The following is a 17,787-nucleotide window of genomic DNA, read 5'->3' as shown; positions in this document are numbered from 1 at the left end:
GCATCAGATAACCACCGCGTGTTTTCGCCTTCAACATTTTCGGGCGTTCAAACACCTTCCCCGTCGAGACCTGGCCGTTTTACTCCTCCCATCGCGGACCTACCAGGATCCTTACATCCCTCTCTTCTATTGGGAAGAGATCGCGTCACGATTTTTGCGCGTACTCTGCAGCTTTTTAACCGGAGTCCGCAAGCACTCCCCCGACGCTCTTTCTCTTCTACGCCGCCGAGCTCACCATCGCTCAATGCTTCGAGGACAAACTCACCTTTAGGCGACTCTCCTCGTACGGTCTCCGCAGACCACCATAAACTCAAAATGGCTTTCAACCTAGTGCAATCGCACTCCGGGGCCGAGCTGGGACCAGAGCTATCCGATGTCTTCACAGATGTATGTGCTCCGTATAAGCTTGGATGACCCGTGGCAGGTCGCGAGCTAACATCATTTATAGGAAGTCGGTTTTAAAGGTCTCTCCGGAGATGCGAATATCCGCTTACTACCTACCCCTTGGCCCGAAAATTCCCTTCCTTCTCCGACCTCTTCTCTCCTAGCTGTCGCTCAAAGCAAAGGAGTGGTTGTTGGTGCCGGCCCAGACACGCTTGTGATCGCAAGCGCCGAATCTATCAGAAAGGCCATCGAGGCACCAGCAGGAGAGGATAAACTCAAAACAAAACCGTTCCAGCCACAAGCTACTATCCCTCTCCCCGCGCGGCCTACGCATGTGGCATTTACCGCGAACGATGATGCTTTGATCCTAGCCACGGAAAATGGCTCCCAATTATCTGTTTTCAAGACCACCGATATCGTGCAAGGGAATGCGCAGCCGGCTGTCTCTATTCCTACCAACGGCGCATCAATTCGGGCACTTGCGCCTAACCCGGACCCCAACTCTACTTTCGTTGCTCTCGTCACTGCCAATGGCGAGCTGCTGGTCGCCGACTTGAAAGCTGGAAACCTGGTTTCAGGCGCCAACGGCCCAATCCTCAGGAATGGAGTTAGCAGCGTGGCATGGAGCAACAAAGGAAAGCAGCTGGTGGCTGGATTGGTAGATGGAACAGCGGACCAGATGACCCCCGATGGGACAAAGAAGGATGGTATTCCTCGTCCATCTGATTTGGAGGGCGATTGCCATGGTAAGTTCTGATATTTTCAGTCCATTATGGATTAAAAACCGCTAACAATGGCATAGTTTCTTCTGTGTCATGGCTCGAGAATGATGTTTTTTTCATGGTCTACACCCCGAATGCCACTGACGATGGGACTGGACAGAACCCGCCTTCTTCTTACTACATAATCACGAGACGAAAGCAGGCTCCTTTTCTCATTCAGAAACTGCCAGAGATTTGCTCCACAGTGGGCTTTGCAATGAACCGCTCACCGGCATACAATTTCACTGTACGACTGCGAGACTACAAGCCTTCTTTGAAGGACGTCTTGATTGTATCATCAACTGCATCCACCGATGTCGGTCTTATCACCAGAAGTGATCAGCCACTTGCCAGTGACGAAACTTCTAAAGCCCTTGTTGGCCAATTCATGACCACGGAAGTTAATGACGATGCTAAGAGAGCTTCAGTTCCGTTGAAGGATTCCGTCGACGAAACTTCGGTCATCGGTCTGGCTGCGGACCTTTCTTGTCATGAGACTGTCATTGCACCCATTGCGGGTGAAGACATCTCAGAGAGCTCAACTCCTCTGCCTGGTCTTATGCTTCTCAACAATGACGGTATTCTCTCATACTGGTGGTTCATTTACTCTGATGCTATTCGCCAGAAAGTGCCGTATCCTGGTCTGGTCTCAGCTCCTCAGACATCGATGACAGCCTCCCAAATCCAACCCCCAACTCCCGCCCCAGCGCCCCAGCAGCCTGCTTTTGGACAGTCTTCCTTCGGCACCCCATCGGCTATTGGCTCATCTACTTTTGGTAAGCCATCTGGCGGTGCCTCCTTCGGAAGCCCGTCTACCATGGGATCGTCTACCATGGGAGCAACAGCATTTGGGAAGCCATCCTTTGGTAGCCCTTCTCAAATGAATGGGGGCTCAACTCCAGCTTTTGGCAAACCTTCCTTCGGAACGCCGTCTCAGCCTGGTGTTGGGTTTGGCTCCACGAGTACACTGGGCCAGGCACAGTTTGGCAAGCCTGGATTCGGTGCCTCAACTGCTGCCGCGCCGTCTCCCTTTGGGCAGCCCAGTACCCCTGCTAAGTCACTCCTTGGGACCGGAACTGGCTCTACTGGGGGTGGTTTTGGTGCTTTCTCTGGTGGGGGAGGAGGTGGATTTGGTAGCCTTGCGGCATCCAAGCCCACTGAACCGGCCTTTGGGAAGCCTGCGGGACAGAGCGCTTTTGCCGCAGCGCCAACTCCCTCACCGTTTGGAGCTAAGCCACAAACTGACACAGCCTTCCCTCCATCTAATGAGGTGAAGAATCCCTTTGGCGGCGGCACCTCTGGCTTCACACTGGGATCTTCCTTCAAACCCGATGGCACGGCTGCTACCGATCTACCGAAATCTGACAACAAGTCTTCCGGTGCCTTTTCTCTTGGTGGATCATTCGATGATATGGTCTCATCCGGCAAGACAAGTCCCCAGCCAGAGTCAATGGATGATGTGGAGGATGCTACTGCTGATGCCGCAGCACCACCAGTAAAGACCGAACCGACTCCTATGTTCGGTAAGCCGACTTCCCAAAGTACCTCTATGTTTGGGAAGCCGACTGCCACCACATCGCCATTTGGACAGCCGAAGCCTGCTGCAGAATCGTCATTTGGAAAGCCAACGCCTCCTACAGAATCGCCATTTGGAAAGCCAAAGCCTGCTGCAGAATCGCCATTTGGAAAGCCGACGCCTGCCCAAACATCACCATTTGGAAAGCCGACACCTGCCACTAACAACCCGTTTGGAAAGCCGGCTGCTACAACATCGCCATTTGGAAAGCCGACAACCACCACCACATCCATATTTGGAAAGCCTGCGACTGAGCCCACACCCAAGGTCCCCAGCCCCATCGAGACGACAAAATCTGGGTTTTCCATGTTTGGGAATAATACGGCTACTCAGAACACCAACCAGTCCCCGGCTCAAAATCAACTTACAAGCCCTCTGTCGGCGCCTTCGGACAAGACGGCGACACCGAAGAGAGAGCAGTCCGTCTCAACGCCTACCTTTGATACACCATTGCCCCCCGATGCTACCAGCAGGGACAGCTACGCACCTGGTGACACATCGGCATCCTCTAATGTGTCTAAAAGCTCTATTGAGGATGCTCCCCTTCCGCCTGACTTTACTGGTCTAAACAAATCTGCCCCGAAAGACGATGACGCACCGCTTCCACCAGACTTCTTATCACAAAAGAAGCCTTCTGTCAAGGCTGAGGAAGCTCCTCTTCCTCCGGATTTCTTATCCAAGCCTAAAAAGACTGAGGATGCCCCTCTTCCACCAGATTTCCTGTCGCAGAATAAGTCTCTTATCAAAGCTGAGGATGCCCCTCTTCCTCCAGATTTCTTGAGCAAGCCTAAAAAAGCCGAGGATAAGCCAGCTGTTCCCGAAGACTCTCCCTTGCCCCCGGATTTCGTTACATCAAGGCCTAAATCTGCCCCCTCGGAGGAGGCTGTGCCTGTTCCCGATGAGTCGGATGCTGAGTCGGATGTTGAGTCGGAGGAAGATGCGGAGGAAGATGCAGAGGAAGATGCAGACGAATCCGACTTTTCTGACAGTGGCGAGGAGATTACGCATGACGAGACAGAACTTCCAAGCCCCAAACCCTCGGCACAGGGTTCTTTCGCCGGATTTTCTGACAAGAGCTCATCTGGTGGCCTTTTCGGAGGATTTTCAAAGCCGAAGCAAGGACAAGCCCCAAGCACCCTATTTGGTGAAATTACCAAGCAACCTCATCTTCCGCCCCCTGGGCGCGCAGCTCAAAGTGCCCGCGAGCCTTTTAGGTCACCAAGTCCTACTCGTTCCAAGCCGCAGAAGAGCACCCTGTTCAAAAACCGTTCTGAGAAGCCAGTTGGAAGCGCCTTACATGCCCGTAAGGCTTCTTTGACCCAATTTGCCCAACAGCGTGGCGAACAGTTGAGGAAGGCCAGCGATACTGCTCAAGAGGAACAGCTTCGCGCTCAACAGGCCGTGAAACAACGCCAGGAACAGGAAGAAGCTCTGTCTCTCTCTGAAGATGACGAGGATGAGAGACTGCGTGCAGATCTTTCTCGGCCAATTGAACCTGTAGCTACACTTGACCCATTCCTACCTCACCAGAACTACATGGGTGAGACGGCCAAGCCAGGCATTCCAGGCATGATCGAACGACTGTACCGCGACATCAACTCCATGGTTGATACATTGGGTATCAACTCTCGTTCAATGGAATCATATCTCCTGTATCAGCAAAGGTCTCAGACCTCCGGCGTTGAGAAGTTAGTGGATGTTCTACAAAGTGAGCAACCTGCCAATGTCCTTGATGAAAAGCTGTTGTTGCAAGACATCAGCAAGCTTGATGAGGTGGTTGCCGCTCTTGTCCGTTCTCTCAGTGAGCAGCGTGTGCAAGGGGTAGAGGAGAAGCTCAACCAATGTCGCGAGCTGCTGACCAAGGACATTGTGACTCTTCGTGGTCAATGCGCCAGCATTCGCAAGACGCTGGATGCGCACACAGACACTGGTGCCATCCTCGCTGCGCCTCTGTCTGCCGAACACGCCGCTCTGCAGCACGATCTTCGGACAACGTTTACAGATATCCAGAGCAAGATGGCGGATCTGGAGCAGGGCGTCTCCTTGTTGAGAGCTAAGATTGCTGACGTTCCTCGCGCCGAGAGCGACTCGCGGCAATCGAAGCGACCAACAGTGGAAGCTGTCACTAAGACAATCGCTACGATGATGAGTATGGCCGAGAACAAGAGCAGTGACATCGATGTCCTGGAAGCACAGATGCGAAAGCTCGGTATCGACATGACGAACACGATTCCTAGCAGCCGCGAGGGATCACCCTTCACTACCCCCCGCAAGAACGTCAGTCGTTTCCCCACCACACCTGGCTCGCGTGGCTCGATCGACAACAGTGCCTACCACACCCCTGAGTCTGCTTCTCACGGCGTTAGCTTCCGGGCCAGTATCAATGGCTCTGCCAGACACAGCCGCCTTCGCAGTGTTGAAAGCTTTGCGCCTGTGGTTGCCCAAGAAGAGAGTGCTCGCTGGAAGGTCAAGACACAACGGCGGCAACATCTTGTTGGCAACCTGAAGGCGGCCATTGAAAAGAAAGAGATCAAGGTTCGAGGCGTGGACGAGTTTTAGAGGGGATTTTCTTGGTTTATTCGAATGAGGGGAAGAATTGGTATTTGTGCATCTTCTGCTCCTTTTTTATGTGCTAGCGTGGTTTTGTGGTTTAATGGGTACGGGAGCGAAACGAAAATGTTTCTCGAACCCTGATGGAGTGTACATAGTATGTTTAGCTATTTTCTCTCCTTTTCAGTCTTTGATATGTTTACCGGCATGATGCTTAATGAAGACCGGAACCCTTACATCATATTACGGTCACATCACATGTAGTTCAACGTTAACTTCGAACCAATTACATCTACATTGTCACTCAAGATAATAAAAAGCACTCCACCTCTACTCCATTGCTCGCTGCAGGGTCTCCATGTCTCAAACAACCAGCGAGTTCATCTTCTTCAGGGTGAAGCCCTCCGTCCGGCCTGAAGATCCGAACAACGAGGAAGGCGAACACCTTCTGACTATTTTCCGCAACATCCAACACGAAAGCGGGCACCAGAGCTCCGCATGGGGTCGTTCAGTGGAGGATGACAATACGATAGTATGGGCAATTAGTGAGTAAGCCAGAATCATGATCATGAAGTTAATAATTATGATATTACCAAGCATCTACGACTCTTATGTGCGAATACCCTAGGAGATAGCTAACTGGAATAACAGACTGGACCGATGCTCGAGGCTCCGCAAGCACAGAACATCTTACTCCATACCTTGACCTGAATGCCCAGCCTCCAACTTCAATCTACGCAACTCTAAGCCCACCTCTCTGCAGCGCCGACGCACTAACCGAGAATCCAATAACGGAGCTATGCACTTTATCATTTGCAAACTCACTCTCTGTCCCAGAAAAAAGACAGCTCAATGGTGATTTAATCAACTTTCGGGCAGTAATGGTTCAACAGCTGCCGGAAGGGTCGGGTCTAAAATCATGGTCGATGGGGGAAGTGGATCGGCCGAGTTTGGTGCAACATGCGAAGAGTCCGAGCGGGCAAGCGACGCTTCACCTCCTGGTTGTTGGATGGGAGTCTATTGACGCGCATAAGAAGTCAAGGGAGACAGAGCAGTTTGTTTCCAGTATCTCGCCCATTCGTGAGAAGTCGTTGGGGGCTATTCCTGGGTTGGAGGTGAAGCATGTCAGTTTTCAGAAGATTTAGTAAAAGGTGATGGGCTGATTTGCTGGATGCTTGGTGGAGAACGGCATGTGAATTAATAAATCAAGGTGTTGGTCTTAGGAATGAAAATGGTGTTTTCTTTGGCTTTCTTGACAGTTCAATGTGTTTGGTGGTCAACTGGGAGAGGGTTGGGAGTGATGAAAGCATGTTCAGGGCTACGGGAATAGAGGGTAGGGTGACGGGGACAAATTCGTGGGATTGGTTATTAGGAGGCAACGTTTCAATCACACGCCTCGAATAAGATACAGCGAGAAAGAAAGGGGTTAGAAAAACGTCAACACCCGTGTGAGTTTGAAGATGAAAGGAAATAACACAAAGAGAAAAGCAGAATTGTCGTAAACCACCGTGGACTTTTTGGGCTCGGCATTTGCCAAGCTCCCATGGTAGAAGAGAAAAATGTTCAGACTTAGACACGGTGCTTCTCGCTTTCTAGATTGGCTGTTAGATAAAAGTGTATCGTAGATGGAGCAAAGAGACGGGGGGACGAACCAAGTCTGGAATAGAGCATGTACAGAGCCATCTGGTTGCACTCTTGAGTACCAGTAATTGTCACCAGACGCTCGTTGCTGCTCTCTTGCGGCTCGTTGATCTTAATCACACTGCCACTAAGATGGCGTATTTCGTTAATCTTGGCTCCGCCCTTTCCAATGATGGCTCCAACCATATCGTTGGGGATGAAAATTTGCTGTGTCATTGGCTGACCAGGCATGGCACCTCCCACCGGAGCCGGTGCAGGTGGACCTGCACGACCAGGTGTCGGCTGCGGGCCACCCACGTAAGGAGCTGGCTGGTGAGGAGCACCACCAGCGTAGGGAGCAGGTGCACCGCCGTAAGGCATGGCAGGCTGGCCAACAGGAGCCGGGGCAGGTTGACCGTGCAGATACGGGACACCGTAGTTACCTGCTTGAGCACGGTTGGGGTGGGGGTTGTGGCGCTTGAAGGTGTCGGGGTGGCCGTACTGGCCGCCAGCGGGCTGTGGAACATAGGGAGCAACCTGCATGCCACCAGGAACGGCACCGGCGGGACCGCCGCTACGGGTAGCGTAGGCCGAAGCAGCAGGGCCGTTGAACCGTTCCTTCAGTTGCTCCACGAGCGTAACGGCAACGTAGTAGGTCGCAATGTGTACGGCATCCGCAACACCCAGGATGACGAGAGAGCGCTCGGTCGACAGCGGCAAGCAGCCGTCCGAAGCGTTGAGTCGTGCACCAGATGCCTCCTGGATCTCACGAATACGGCTACCACCTTTGCCGATAATTGAGCCGATGAGAATGTGTGGGATTAGCAAACGCAGCGGGTACGTCTTGGACTGGGCAGTGGAAGGGGCCTCGAGGGGTTCATTGTTCAGGGTACGAATGATTAGTCCGAATGCCTAAAATGATTAGCGTCAGGTCTCTAAGCAAATATAGAACCAAAACCTACCTTAGCCACCGCGTCCTGGAGGCCGCTGACGGTCAAGATCCGCTCTACGGCACCCCGAGAATAATCGCTGACGGTGCACTTGGCGCCGGACAGACGGCGAATCTGGGAAACATTCTCACCTGCCTTTCCGATCACTGTGGCGGCCTCCGGGCTGGAGATAACCGCGCGAATGTGAATCCAGTTTGACTCGTCCTGGGGGGTGTGCTGGTCAGACTGGGAGCCAGCTCGTTCACCGTGAGATGCGGTCGACTGGATAGGCTGAGTCTCGGGATGATCCTTGCCATTGGGTGCATCGGGGACGACTGTGTCACCTTGGGTATCCTTTGAGCCCTCAACAGCGGGGATCTGGTTGCTCGACACGTCCGTCTCGGCCTCGGCGTCGCTGCGCACTACTTTGTCCAGGGCGGGTCGCTTGGCCTCGGGCTGATCGTTGGGGGCCGAAGGAGAAGAAGGGTCCTCGAGAGGACGCTTGGTCGACTGAAGGTTGGAAGGAGAGGCCGACATGATGCTGGGTACAATGTGCTGTACTGTATTTGTCTTCACTTACGTGAAAGTCGAGTGTCAAGAATGAAATTTGTTTTCTTCTTTTATGGATCGTCTATTTACACCAGAGGTTCCCACGGAAAACGTGCTGGTGCTGGTGCTGGCGATCGGGGAAGGGGATCGGGTGTGAGGCTGAAGTGGAGGAAGAGATGTGGTGTGGAGAGTCGACGACAAAGCGCAGATCAATGGTGATGGTGGGGTCTTCCAAAATGCAAGGGAAGCTTCTTGTTCTTCTTTGCTTTGAATTCCCTTTCAGTGACTAGGAGAACTGTCGGGGGTTGGGGTAAGAGTCGAGGGGATGGAAAGCGGAAAAAGGTCAAGGGAGGTGTAGAAGGTCGTGGATGCGACGGGGGGTGTGCAAGGATAGGGCGAAAATAGGAAAAACCAGGCAAGAAAGAGCTATGCCACTCCAAATCAGTGTCGCCTCGCAGAGAATAAGAAGACACGAAATAAAAAGGAAACCAGAGAAGCTCGGGGAGTGGGACGAGAAGGGGGAGTGATGGAGAGATGAAGCGGAGCGATTGAGCTTACTCGTTACTTGTTACTCAGGCTAAACCCAAACCAGCTACGTCACGTGGTATCAACGCGACGCGGTTTTGTACTTCTTTTACTCTGATACTCTGGATGACCTTCCATTGCTTTATTTCTTCAGTCTACAAGAAACGCAAGAATGGAGATCCCCGAAGGAAATGTGCAGAATATCCAGAAATTCGTTGCGAATCGTGCAGCAGCGGAGAAAGAGTCCACCAGCCAACCTCTTAGTGCAACGGCCCTGCATGCCTATGCGCGACGGTTAGATGGAACCCTGCGAGAGCTCCAGGAGCAGGTCCGGCGCCAGGAGGATGAGCTAAAAAAGGTATCATTCTGCACTTTCTAGATCTCGGTCGTTCATAGCTAATATCTCTTTCTAGCTTCGGGAGATTCGTTCTCATGGGCTCTTGGACGGCGAAATTGACCAAAGGGCACGTGTTTCCGAAGCACGACGAGCCAAAAAAGCATATGATTCATTGCTTCAGTCTGAAGAAGAGCTTCCAGTCACAGACTCGGTCCTGCCTTCGTTGATAGCAATTGACGAGACCTCCCGACTCATTAAAGAAAGCAAGGGCTTTGTCTCAGTGACGGCGGAGAGATTATCTGCAGATCGTGAACAGCTTCGTGTTGAAGAGGCCAATTTACGAGATTCTCAGGCGATTGCAAGTGGACTTCGAGAACGACTCCAACGGATTCGCAATGCCAACGCCCGGAAGCAAGAACAAACACCCTCACAGGTTGCCCAGGAAGTACTTAGCCAACAAAAACAGAGGAACAAAGTGCTCGAACGCGAATTTGAGAATCTTAGGGGCTCTTTGAACACATTTATTGACGAAACCTTGGCGCCGATGCTTGCTGCAGAGAATCTTGGCGGCCCTACGGTGGGAGATGCCCTGGAGGTATCCGACGCAACACTGAACGCAGGATATACAGCTCATGGAAAACCAAAGAAGCAAAAAGAGAATGAAACAACGGAAATTGATGACGGTCAGCAGCGAATCGACAAATTCGTTCGGCGCAAAAAGGATGGTTCGAATCCGACGAATAAGCGAGAAGCGGCAGCAACCGAAGTTCACGATTTGCTAGCTTCTCTACTAGAGGCTGGGACATCTTATGTGATTTTAGAACGGGACTCTGCTATCCCGCGATTCCTTGTGAGAGCTAAAGTGGCGCAATATCATCCTCGCGATGCCCGGCGCCTGCGGTTGATAGATTTCGGTCGCTCGCTAGCTCAATAGTTCGGGAAATGGAAATATGGAAGTTCTCAGGATACAGCCAGAAGTCTTATTATGTTTACTTATATCCTACTTTAGTGCAGGGGTGTAAATTTAATGGAGCACGCCTAGTGCCTCGTTCGGCTTGTGATGGACTCAGGGGCCATGAAGTACCCTCCCCTAGACAAAATAACACCTTTGGGGGAAAGGAAACGCCTATAGATGCTCCAAGCTTCTAACGCCAAATCATGATCAACTCCGTAGAAAAAACAGGTTCAAATGGGCATCATTCCAATCGTAGATTTCGGGGTCTTGGCTTTCGTAGAGGTTTTTCGAGGGGCAGCGGAGGATCGTCTTGGAGCGCGACTGCTACCGCCCGTGGTGGTCTTGGACCTGGCGCCCTTGGTTTTCCAACCGCTTGTAGAGCCACCATTCTTCCGGCGGGGCTTTTTAGTGTACGGACGTTTGCGGCCTTTGGAGCTAGAATCTGCTGGTCCACCAAAGTCCTCGCCAGGGTCAAACCCCGGAGACGGGGGAGGAGGGAAATATCTGCTAGTGAGATCTTCGTCTTCGTGGAGTTGGTCAGCATCAAAAGTAGACGCTTGGTCTGCAAAAAGATCGTCACCGTCACTGTATTCATCACTACTGCTGAGATTGATGACATTGTGGTGGTTAGGGTCGGGGACGACGCCATTGGACTCGGCATCTTGCGTCAATTCCTGGTAGCGCCGTTTCGCATTGTCTACCAGTCTTAAAATCTGACGGCCATATCGTTTGACCTTGTCTTGGTCGATGCCTGGGAGGGCAGCAAGCTCCGAGGGATCTAGTACCATTCAAATTAGTATTACCTCGGGGTTTTGCCTTGGATCAAATCTTACCTTTGGGGAATGAAATGGCCATATCACGCAAGATGTGGTCAGGAAATGGCTGAGCACGAAGACCCTTCTCAACAACGACCTTCTAAAGTAGTGAGCAATTAATCTTCAAAAGAAGGGAGCAGAGAACTTACATCTTGGAGGTACCTTTTGGCGGTAACCTCGAAATCTTCCACGACAGCACGATGAAGATGATCAAGTCGATCCATCTTCTGGTCAATAGTGATGGGTGGGCCTAACTCACGCACGTTATGGCGTTGCTGTTTTCCAGATACTCGGATTGGCTCGAACCCATCACTCTCTTCGCCTTCTGAAAAGTCAACACGCGCCCCACGTTGCTGATGGCGGGCCTGTCGACGGTCATTGGCCGACTGAATAGGCGATGAAACCATTGTAGACTGAGGATAAGCTTGACTCCCAGGTTTTGCTTTCGTGGCTGGTCGTGACGTGACAGGTCGTGACACTCGAGCCTTCTCCGGAGATACGCGCACTTGTAGCTTCATTTTGCGCTGGCCGCTTTCGAATTCAGTAGCACGGCGGCCAAGTTTGAGATATTGAACCGCGAAATCTTTGCCATTGATGACATTTTCTTCCGCCAGGGCATCTTCGCCCAACAAGCGATAAAAAAGTCGCTCTGCTTCGGCTCTGTCAAGGATAGAACCCTTTCCATATCCGGGATTTTGTCGATGTGAAGGTGACTTGGGTCTTTTCAAATCGCCTCGAAGAATATCAACACAATACAGCACAGTGACTTTGTCATTATTTTGGTGAGTTAAACTCCGCACAATCTTGATGGCCCACGATGCGTACTCAGAAAAGTCATGCTCTTCGAAGACAAGATCAGACTTGCAATTATCACACGTGTTCCCACAGTCCTCTCGACGAAATTGTTCGTTGAAATAAGCGAGCACTTGTACACGTCTGCAGTCACTGCGATTTTCACAGAATTGAACAACATTCCGAAGCATATGCTTTTGTCGAGCCTTTTGTTCATAACTCCCTTCGCCTTGATCAATCATTCGCTTGAGTAAAGTGGTGTCTTTGTATCCATAATAAAGATAGCATCCAGAGCGTTTCCCATCTCGGCCAGCACGGCCGGTCTCCTGGTAGTAGCCTTCAAGGCTTTTGGGGATACTGTGGTGGATCACAAAACGCACATCGGGTTTATCGATTCCCATTCCAAAGGCGATTGTGGCGACGATGACATGATATCTACCATTTTGCCATGCGCTCTGCACATCAGCTTTTTGCTTGGGTTGCAAGTGGGCATGGTAGTGGTGGGCTTTGATTTTGTACTTCTTCACAAGATCATCTGCCACACTTTCGCATGTCCTGCGTGAGAGGCAATAAATGATTCCGCACTGGTTTCGATATGAGCCAGTAATTGTCTCAGCAATGCTAGCCAAAAGTTCATCATTCTTCTTCTTGGGCCGCACCTCGTAGGTCAAGTTAGGACGATTGAAGCTTTGTAGGAACACCTCACATCCGTTCATCTTTAAATTATGCATGACATCAACTTTCACGTTTTCCGTGGCAGTAGCAGTCAAGGCCATGACTGGTACACCCGGGAATTTAGCTCGAATTTCACCTAGTTCCTTGTAGTCTGGACGAAAATCGTGTCCCCACTGACTAACGCAGTGCGCTTCATCAATGACCAAGCGTGCAAGTCTGTTTCGCCGATGAAGTTTCTCAAGGGCTTTTACAAGGGTCTGGTTCTTGCTGAGCATTTCTGGTGTGATGTATAACAATTCCATCCCCTCTCCGCCACCGTTTGATAATTGATCGAGGATGTGTGATCGCTCAGCCTTGTCAGTGTCGCCATTCACCAAGAGGGCGTTGATGTTCAGTTTCTGCAGATGAAAGACCTGGTCTTGCATCAAACTTAATAGGGGAGAAACCACAATTGTCACGCCACTGGTACGGCCACTCATCACAACCGCGGGAAGCTGATAACACAGTGACTTTCCTCCACCGGTTGGCATCAGTATAAAGGTATCCTTACCAGCGAGGGTTGCGTCAATAGCCTCGAGCTGGTTCGGGCGGAAGCCACGAAGGTGGAACTTATCCTTCAGAACAGTTCTCACCTCATGGGACCAAGCATTATTGGCCCAAAAGTTGCTACGGCCGGGTGACTTCTTTGGCGGTGGCATTCGAGAGGTGTTTCCAGAGGTCTCGGCAAAGACTGGTCGATTCTGAATGTTTTTGTCACTGAGAGACATTGGCGGGTCCTTGCTAAGGCTTCCAGCAACATCTAGCATCTCCTCATCGCTCTCATCCCAATCAAAATCATCCAAGTCTATCGCTGGTGAGCCCATGTTTCGAGAGACACGACCTTCCTCGGCACTGCGGGTGGGAATGCTTTGCCCAGTCCGGGACGTGAGGTTTTTATTGCTCAATTTAGGGCTGGGGAAAGAAGTGTGCTGTTTTCTTGGTGGTGACTCCCTGGTAAACCCAAAGACTTCAAACTGGTTGTTGGAGGTATGGCGGTCTGAATGGAAGTCACTTGACACTGAAGTTGCTCGATCCATTTCTGAACATTTGGTCAAATCAAATATCCTGGCTTGAGGAAGAAGCTCGCGGATCTTTGCCTGAATTTGCTCCAACTCCAACTCCACAGCTCGGCTTTTTGAAAGTTCATCTGGCATAGTTGTTGGGTCAAGGCCCTGGGATATCACTTTCATAAGATTCTGCTTCAATTTCTCTTTTCTAGAGAGGCAGCTGTTGTAAGATGCTTGCTGGGATTGTAAAGCCTCAATTGCTTGGATTCGTGACACAAGGCTTTTGTTCTCTGCGATCAGATCCGGGGCTGGCTGGCCTTCCATTGCCTGTTGGTAAACAACCTCTGAATTCTTCTGCAGTGTCTGCCTCAGCTGGCGGATAGAATGCCCCATAGATGTTGCTGGGAGAGCTACAAATTTGAGAACAGACTCGTCTTTGGGCTGAGAGCTGGGAAACTTGAGCCCAGGATATGGCTGTGAAGCTGCTGAGGCTTTGGGTGGTTTCTTTTGTTCCATCTGAGTCTCTATCCGTATCTTTTCTGACAAAGTCCGAGTTGGCGAGCGCTCATAACAAGTGTCTTCGGCGCGGCGGTTCTTCTCCTTCTTTGCGGTGTTGATTTTAGGTAGTTTTGGGTATAGCACTGGATCAATATCCAAAATCATGTCGTCTGCATCTCCTGTCCAATCGTCAAATGGATCTTCCTCGTCGGAGTCGGCAATGACTTGCTTCCGATGGCTTTTTTTAGGGGACGGGGAGGCGGTTCTGAGCTGTTTTGCGCCATTTGATGGCTTCACCCTATTTGAGCTTGAAGGAAGTTCAGAAATAGAGGCTTCCGTGGCGCTTCGCACCTTCGACGCATATTTCGAGGGTGATAGAAGGTCCGATGTGTATTCGTCGCTCTTTCGCTTCTTCCCACGCTTTTCACCGGGCTGTTCGTTTGCTGCAACATCCCCGGACCATAGTCGTCGAGGCTCTCCCAAGTCGGTTGCCGAGGATGGGATGAATCGTTCCGGGTCTCCCGTGAGGTCAATGGCTTCAACATCGTCAAAAGACGGCGTTTCAAGCTTTCGCTCCGATCGAAGTGGGGTCGCTTTCAGTCGAGACACGAAAGAGGATCGCGGTGGTTCAAGATTGGAGTCTATTTAGATCAATCCCTGTCAGAAGATCCACAAGTTGTCTATATTGTTATATCCACGCGTACCTGGAACCAAGGTGGACGCCTTCTTCGATGTTGAGGGCGGCTCCTCTTTCCATGTTTCTGGGCGGCTAAATAATCGAGGTTTTCGTGCGGACAATGAATTTTGCAGTTTCGCCATGTCCTCGTTTAGCACATTTTCGGTGTTCTGGGTGTCGTCAATAATCGCACCCAAGAGCTCGCTTTCGTCGGAGGGTAGAGGGGGTTGTTGGGAGACGCGCTCGCGTTGTATGGGAGGAGATCCAGTAAACAAGGACGGGTGCAAGGAGGAGCCTTGGTTCAGCAGCCATTTGAGATGTACAGCAAGATTATTTTCCGTCATGGGGGCGTGGTAATCTCATGGCGTTATGGCGGGTTATCATGTTTTCGACTGGACAGTTGATCGTCGCGAAACCATTCGAGGGACGCGTCTTGCACGTGAGCGGTCAGGCCCGTGAGCGAAGCACTTAAAGTCACGATCAAAAGGCAATACAACACATTGAGATCAGTCAATTTGGGTTTTGATAGTTTTAACAGATTATTATGGCTCATATAAACTATCACACTGACTCTTCCTAAATCTAATCCTAGTTCCGTACGCTGTAAAGATGTATAGAGATCAGCGCACCTATTAAGAGGCCGAGCGGATCTGTATGTGGGGAAAACCTTTTTTTTCTACATGCCCCGCCAGGACTTGCAAGCCTGCCAGAAACCGGCGCAAAAACCTCAACTCAAGCATGGGTAAGAAGGACAAAAAGTCCGCTGAGCATAAAGCTCGAGTGGCGGCTAAGCAGTCCAAGAAAACTGCTCAAAAGGAAAAGAAGTCCAAAGTCAAAGGCAAGGATGCAGACAGCGACGCCGAGGATGCCGATCTGGATGCGATCCTGGCTCAGTATGCTGAGGAGCAAGCCAGGTTCTTGAAGGTGACAGAAATTGTGTCCGAACCTCCTGCTCCACGCTCATCGGCCACTGTTCTTGCGTCGCCGTCTAATCGTAATGAGTTATTGCTCTTTGGCGGCGAGTACTTTGATGGAACACATGCAACATTCTTCAATAACCTCTTCGTCTACTTGATCGATCGGGGTGAATGGAGGGAGGTGACTAGCCCCAACAGCCCTTTGCCCCGAAGTGGACATGCATGGTGTCGTGGAGGTAACAGCGGAGGTGTATATCTGTTTGGAGGTAAGATGATACATATTACATACAGGGCGATTGTCTGTGCTTTGACTAATCCGTTTCATACAGGCGAATTCTCATCGCCCAAGCAGGGTACTTTCTACCATTACAATGACTTCTGGCATTTGGACACCGCCACTAGGGAATGGACCCGTCTGGAGACCAAGGGCAAGGGTCCTCCTGCTCGAAGTGGTCATCGAATGACTTACTACAAGGTACGATGAAAGCCAATATTGTTATTCAGGGAATTCAAGGCTAAGCAAAAAAAAAAAATTCAGAACTATATCATCCTGTTTGGCGGATTCCAAGACACTTCCCAGCAGACAAAGTACCTGCAGGATCTGTGGATCTATGATTGCCAAAAATACACCTGGTTCAGCCCAACGTTGTCAACGGCATCGCAGAAGCCTGATCCCCGGTCTTCATTCTCCCTGCTTCCGCATGAAACTGGTGCCGTAATCTACGGTGGTTACTCTAGAGTGAAGGCAACCGCCGGCGGTGGTGGCGGCAAGCAAGTTAAGGGTGGTGCTCAAAAAATGGTGCTGCGTCCCATGGTTCATCAAGATACCTGGTTCCTCAGAATTACACCACCAGCATCCGATGCCCCGGCAGCTGCTGTCCCCACAATTCGTTGGGAGCGGAGAAAGAAGCCCGCTAATACGCCAAATCCGGCTCGCGCAGGAACAACTATGGCGTACCATAAAGGTCGTGGTATCATGTTTGGCGGAGTCCATGATGTCGAACTGAGTGAAGAGGGTATTGACAGCGAGTTCTTCGATTTGCTGTTTGCATGGAACACAGACCGCAATCGATTCTTCCCATTAAGTCTGCGACGACCACGCGCACCTGGCAAGAAACAGCAAGCGAACCAGGTCAAATCTCGGGACAGAGGCAAGGCTGACGAGGAAGAGCTTCTGAGGAATCTTAAAGCACTAGAAGCCAAGGGTGGTTTCCGTGATGATGACGATGACGATGATGAGCTGATGCAGTTGAGCACGCCTAAAGAAGAACCTGCTGAGCCTTCTAAGCCCGCTGTGGTCCGCTTCGAGATGCCCCATAGGCGCTTCAACGCACAACTTGCGGTGCAAGATGACACGCTATTTATCTACGGCGGTACCTTTGAGAAGGGCGATCGGGAGTTCACCTTCGATGACATGTATTCTATTGACCTCGTCAAGCTGGATGGCGTCAAGGAGTGCTTCTACAGGGAGCCTGTGAACTGGAACCTCATGGACGAAGACGAGGATAGTGATGAAGATATGGACGATGAGGATGAGGATGAGGAGATGGATGACGAAGAAGGCGAATCTATGTCTCTTGATGCCTCATCCCCTGCCCCGGCCGATGTGACTGTGCCGTCGGTCACCCAGGATATGCAGCAGCTGGAAGTCGAGGAACAGGAAACCGACGCCCAGCCGGACGACAGCCGGCCATTACCTCGACCTTTCGAGAGTCTCCGTGAATTCTTTAGTCGTACTTCTGAAGAATGGCAAAGACTGCTCATCGAAGCCATGGCACTGAAAGGTCGGAATGACGAGAAGAGCATCAAGGAGTTGCGCAAGGATGCATTCAATATGGCAGAGGAGAAATGGTGGGATAGCCGAGAAGAGATCATGGCTCTCGAGGATGAACAAGAAGCAGCCGGTATCGGAGAGGTGGTTAGTATGGCTGATCGGGCTGAGAATGTTGGGGGAGCTGGTCGCCGTCGGTGATAGATATATGACAAAAGTATTAGAAATATTGAAGTTTGGTTGCATGATCAATCCACATGCAGAAATATATTGCCTGTAGTATATATTCTGGCCAATTGGGTATCCATTTCTGAACCGCGCAAAACATACTTTGAAGTCAACCATCAATGATAATCAGCACAGTTAATACCTACCGAGTGCATTGAACAGACTTTGTTATCCATCTCAAAA

General features: G+C 51.0%; 6 protein-coding genes across 6 annotated transcripts; 4 read left to right on the top strand and 2 right to left on the bottom strand.

Moving 5' to 3' along the window:
• Positions 1–315: 315 nt before the first annotated feature.
• Positions 316–5,280, top strand: N7503_010390 (FG-nucleoporin NUP159; the record flags this gene model as incomplete). Its single annotated transcript, XM_057069936.1, has 3 exons — positions 316–387; positions 449–1,130; positions 1,187–5,280. 3 exons carry the CDS (start codon positions 316–318, stop codon positions 5,278–5,280), a joined length of 4,848 nt encoding a protein of 1,615 aa, XP_056916547.1.
• Positions 5,281–5,629: 349 nt separating this feature from the next.
• On the top strand, positions 5,630–6,416 carry N7503_010389 (uncharacterized protein; the record flags this gene model as incomplete). The annotated part of the gene is made up of 2 exons (XM_057069935.1): positions 5,630–5,816; positions 5,923–6,416. 2 exons carry the CDS (start codon positions 5,630–5,632, stop codon positions 6,414–6,416), a joined length of 681 nt encoding a protein of 226 aa, XP_056916546.1.
• A 34-nt stretch (positions 6,417–6,450) lies between these two features.
• Positions 6,451–8,676, bottom strand: N7503_010388 (telomere maintenance protein PBP2). Its single transcript, XM_057069934.1, has 3 exons — positions 7,854–8,676; positions 6,924–7,803; positions 6,451–6,863 (listed from the first exon to the last, which is right to left on the bottom strand). The coding sequence occupies exons 1-3, from the start codon at positions 8,355–8,357 to the stop codon at positions 6,841–6,843; spliced, it is 1,407 nt and encodes a 468-aa protein (XP_056916545.1). The 5' UTR covers positions 8,358–8,676; the 3' UTR covers positions 6,451–6,840.
• A 390-nt stretch (positions 8,677–9,066) lies between these two features.
• Positions 9,067–10,165, top strand: N7503_010387 (uncharacterized protein; the record flags this gene model as incomplete). The annotated part of the gene is made up of 2 exons (XM_057069933.1): positions 9,067–9,252; positions 9,308–10,165. The coding sequence occupies 2 exons, from the start codon at positions 9,067–9,069 to the stop codon at positions 10,163–10,165; spliced, it is 1,044 nt and encodes a 347-aa protein (XP_056916544.1).
• Positions 10,166–10,416: 251 nt separating this feature from the next.
• N7503_010386 (uncharacterized protein) lies at positions 10,417–15,032 on the bottom strand (the record flags this gene model as incomplete). The annotated part of the gene is made up of 4 exons (XM_057069932.1): positions 10,417–10,964; positions 11,020–11,098; positions 11,151–14,653; positions 14,717–15,032. The coding sequence occupies 4 exons, from the start codon at positions 15,030–15,032 to the stop codon at positions 10,417–10,419; spliced, it is 4,446 nt and encodes a 1,481-aa protein (XP_056916543.1).
• A 394-nt stretch (positions 15,033–15,426) lies between these two features.
• N7503_010385 (putative Kelch repeats protein) lies at positions 15,427–17,577 on the top strand (the record flags this gene model as incomplete). The annotated part of the gene is made up of 3 exons (XM_057069931.1): positions 15,427–15,871; positions 15,935–16,080; positions 16,144–17,577. The coding sequence occupies 3 exons, from the start codon at positions 15,427–15,429 to the stop codon at positions 17,575–17,577; spliced, it is 2,025 nt and encodes a 674-aa protein (XP_056916542.1).
• Positions 17,578–17,787: the final 210 nt, after the last annotated feature.

This window comes from Penicillium pulvis (assembly GCF_028828015.1).
Source record: "Penicillium pulvis strain IBT 33274 chromosome Unknown scaffold_8_segment0_segment0, whole genome shotgun sequence".
Lineage (NCBI taxonomy): Eukaryota > Fungi > Ascomycota > Eurotiomycetes > Eurotiales > Aspergillaceae > Penicillium > Penicillium pulvis.
The sequence above is the reverse complement of the archived record's forward strand: the minus strand, read 5'-3'. Positions and strand labels throughout refer to the sequence as shown.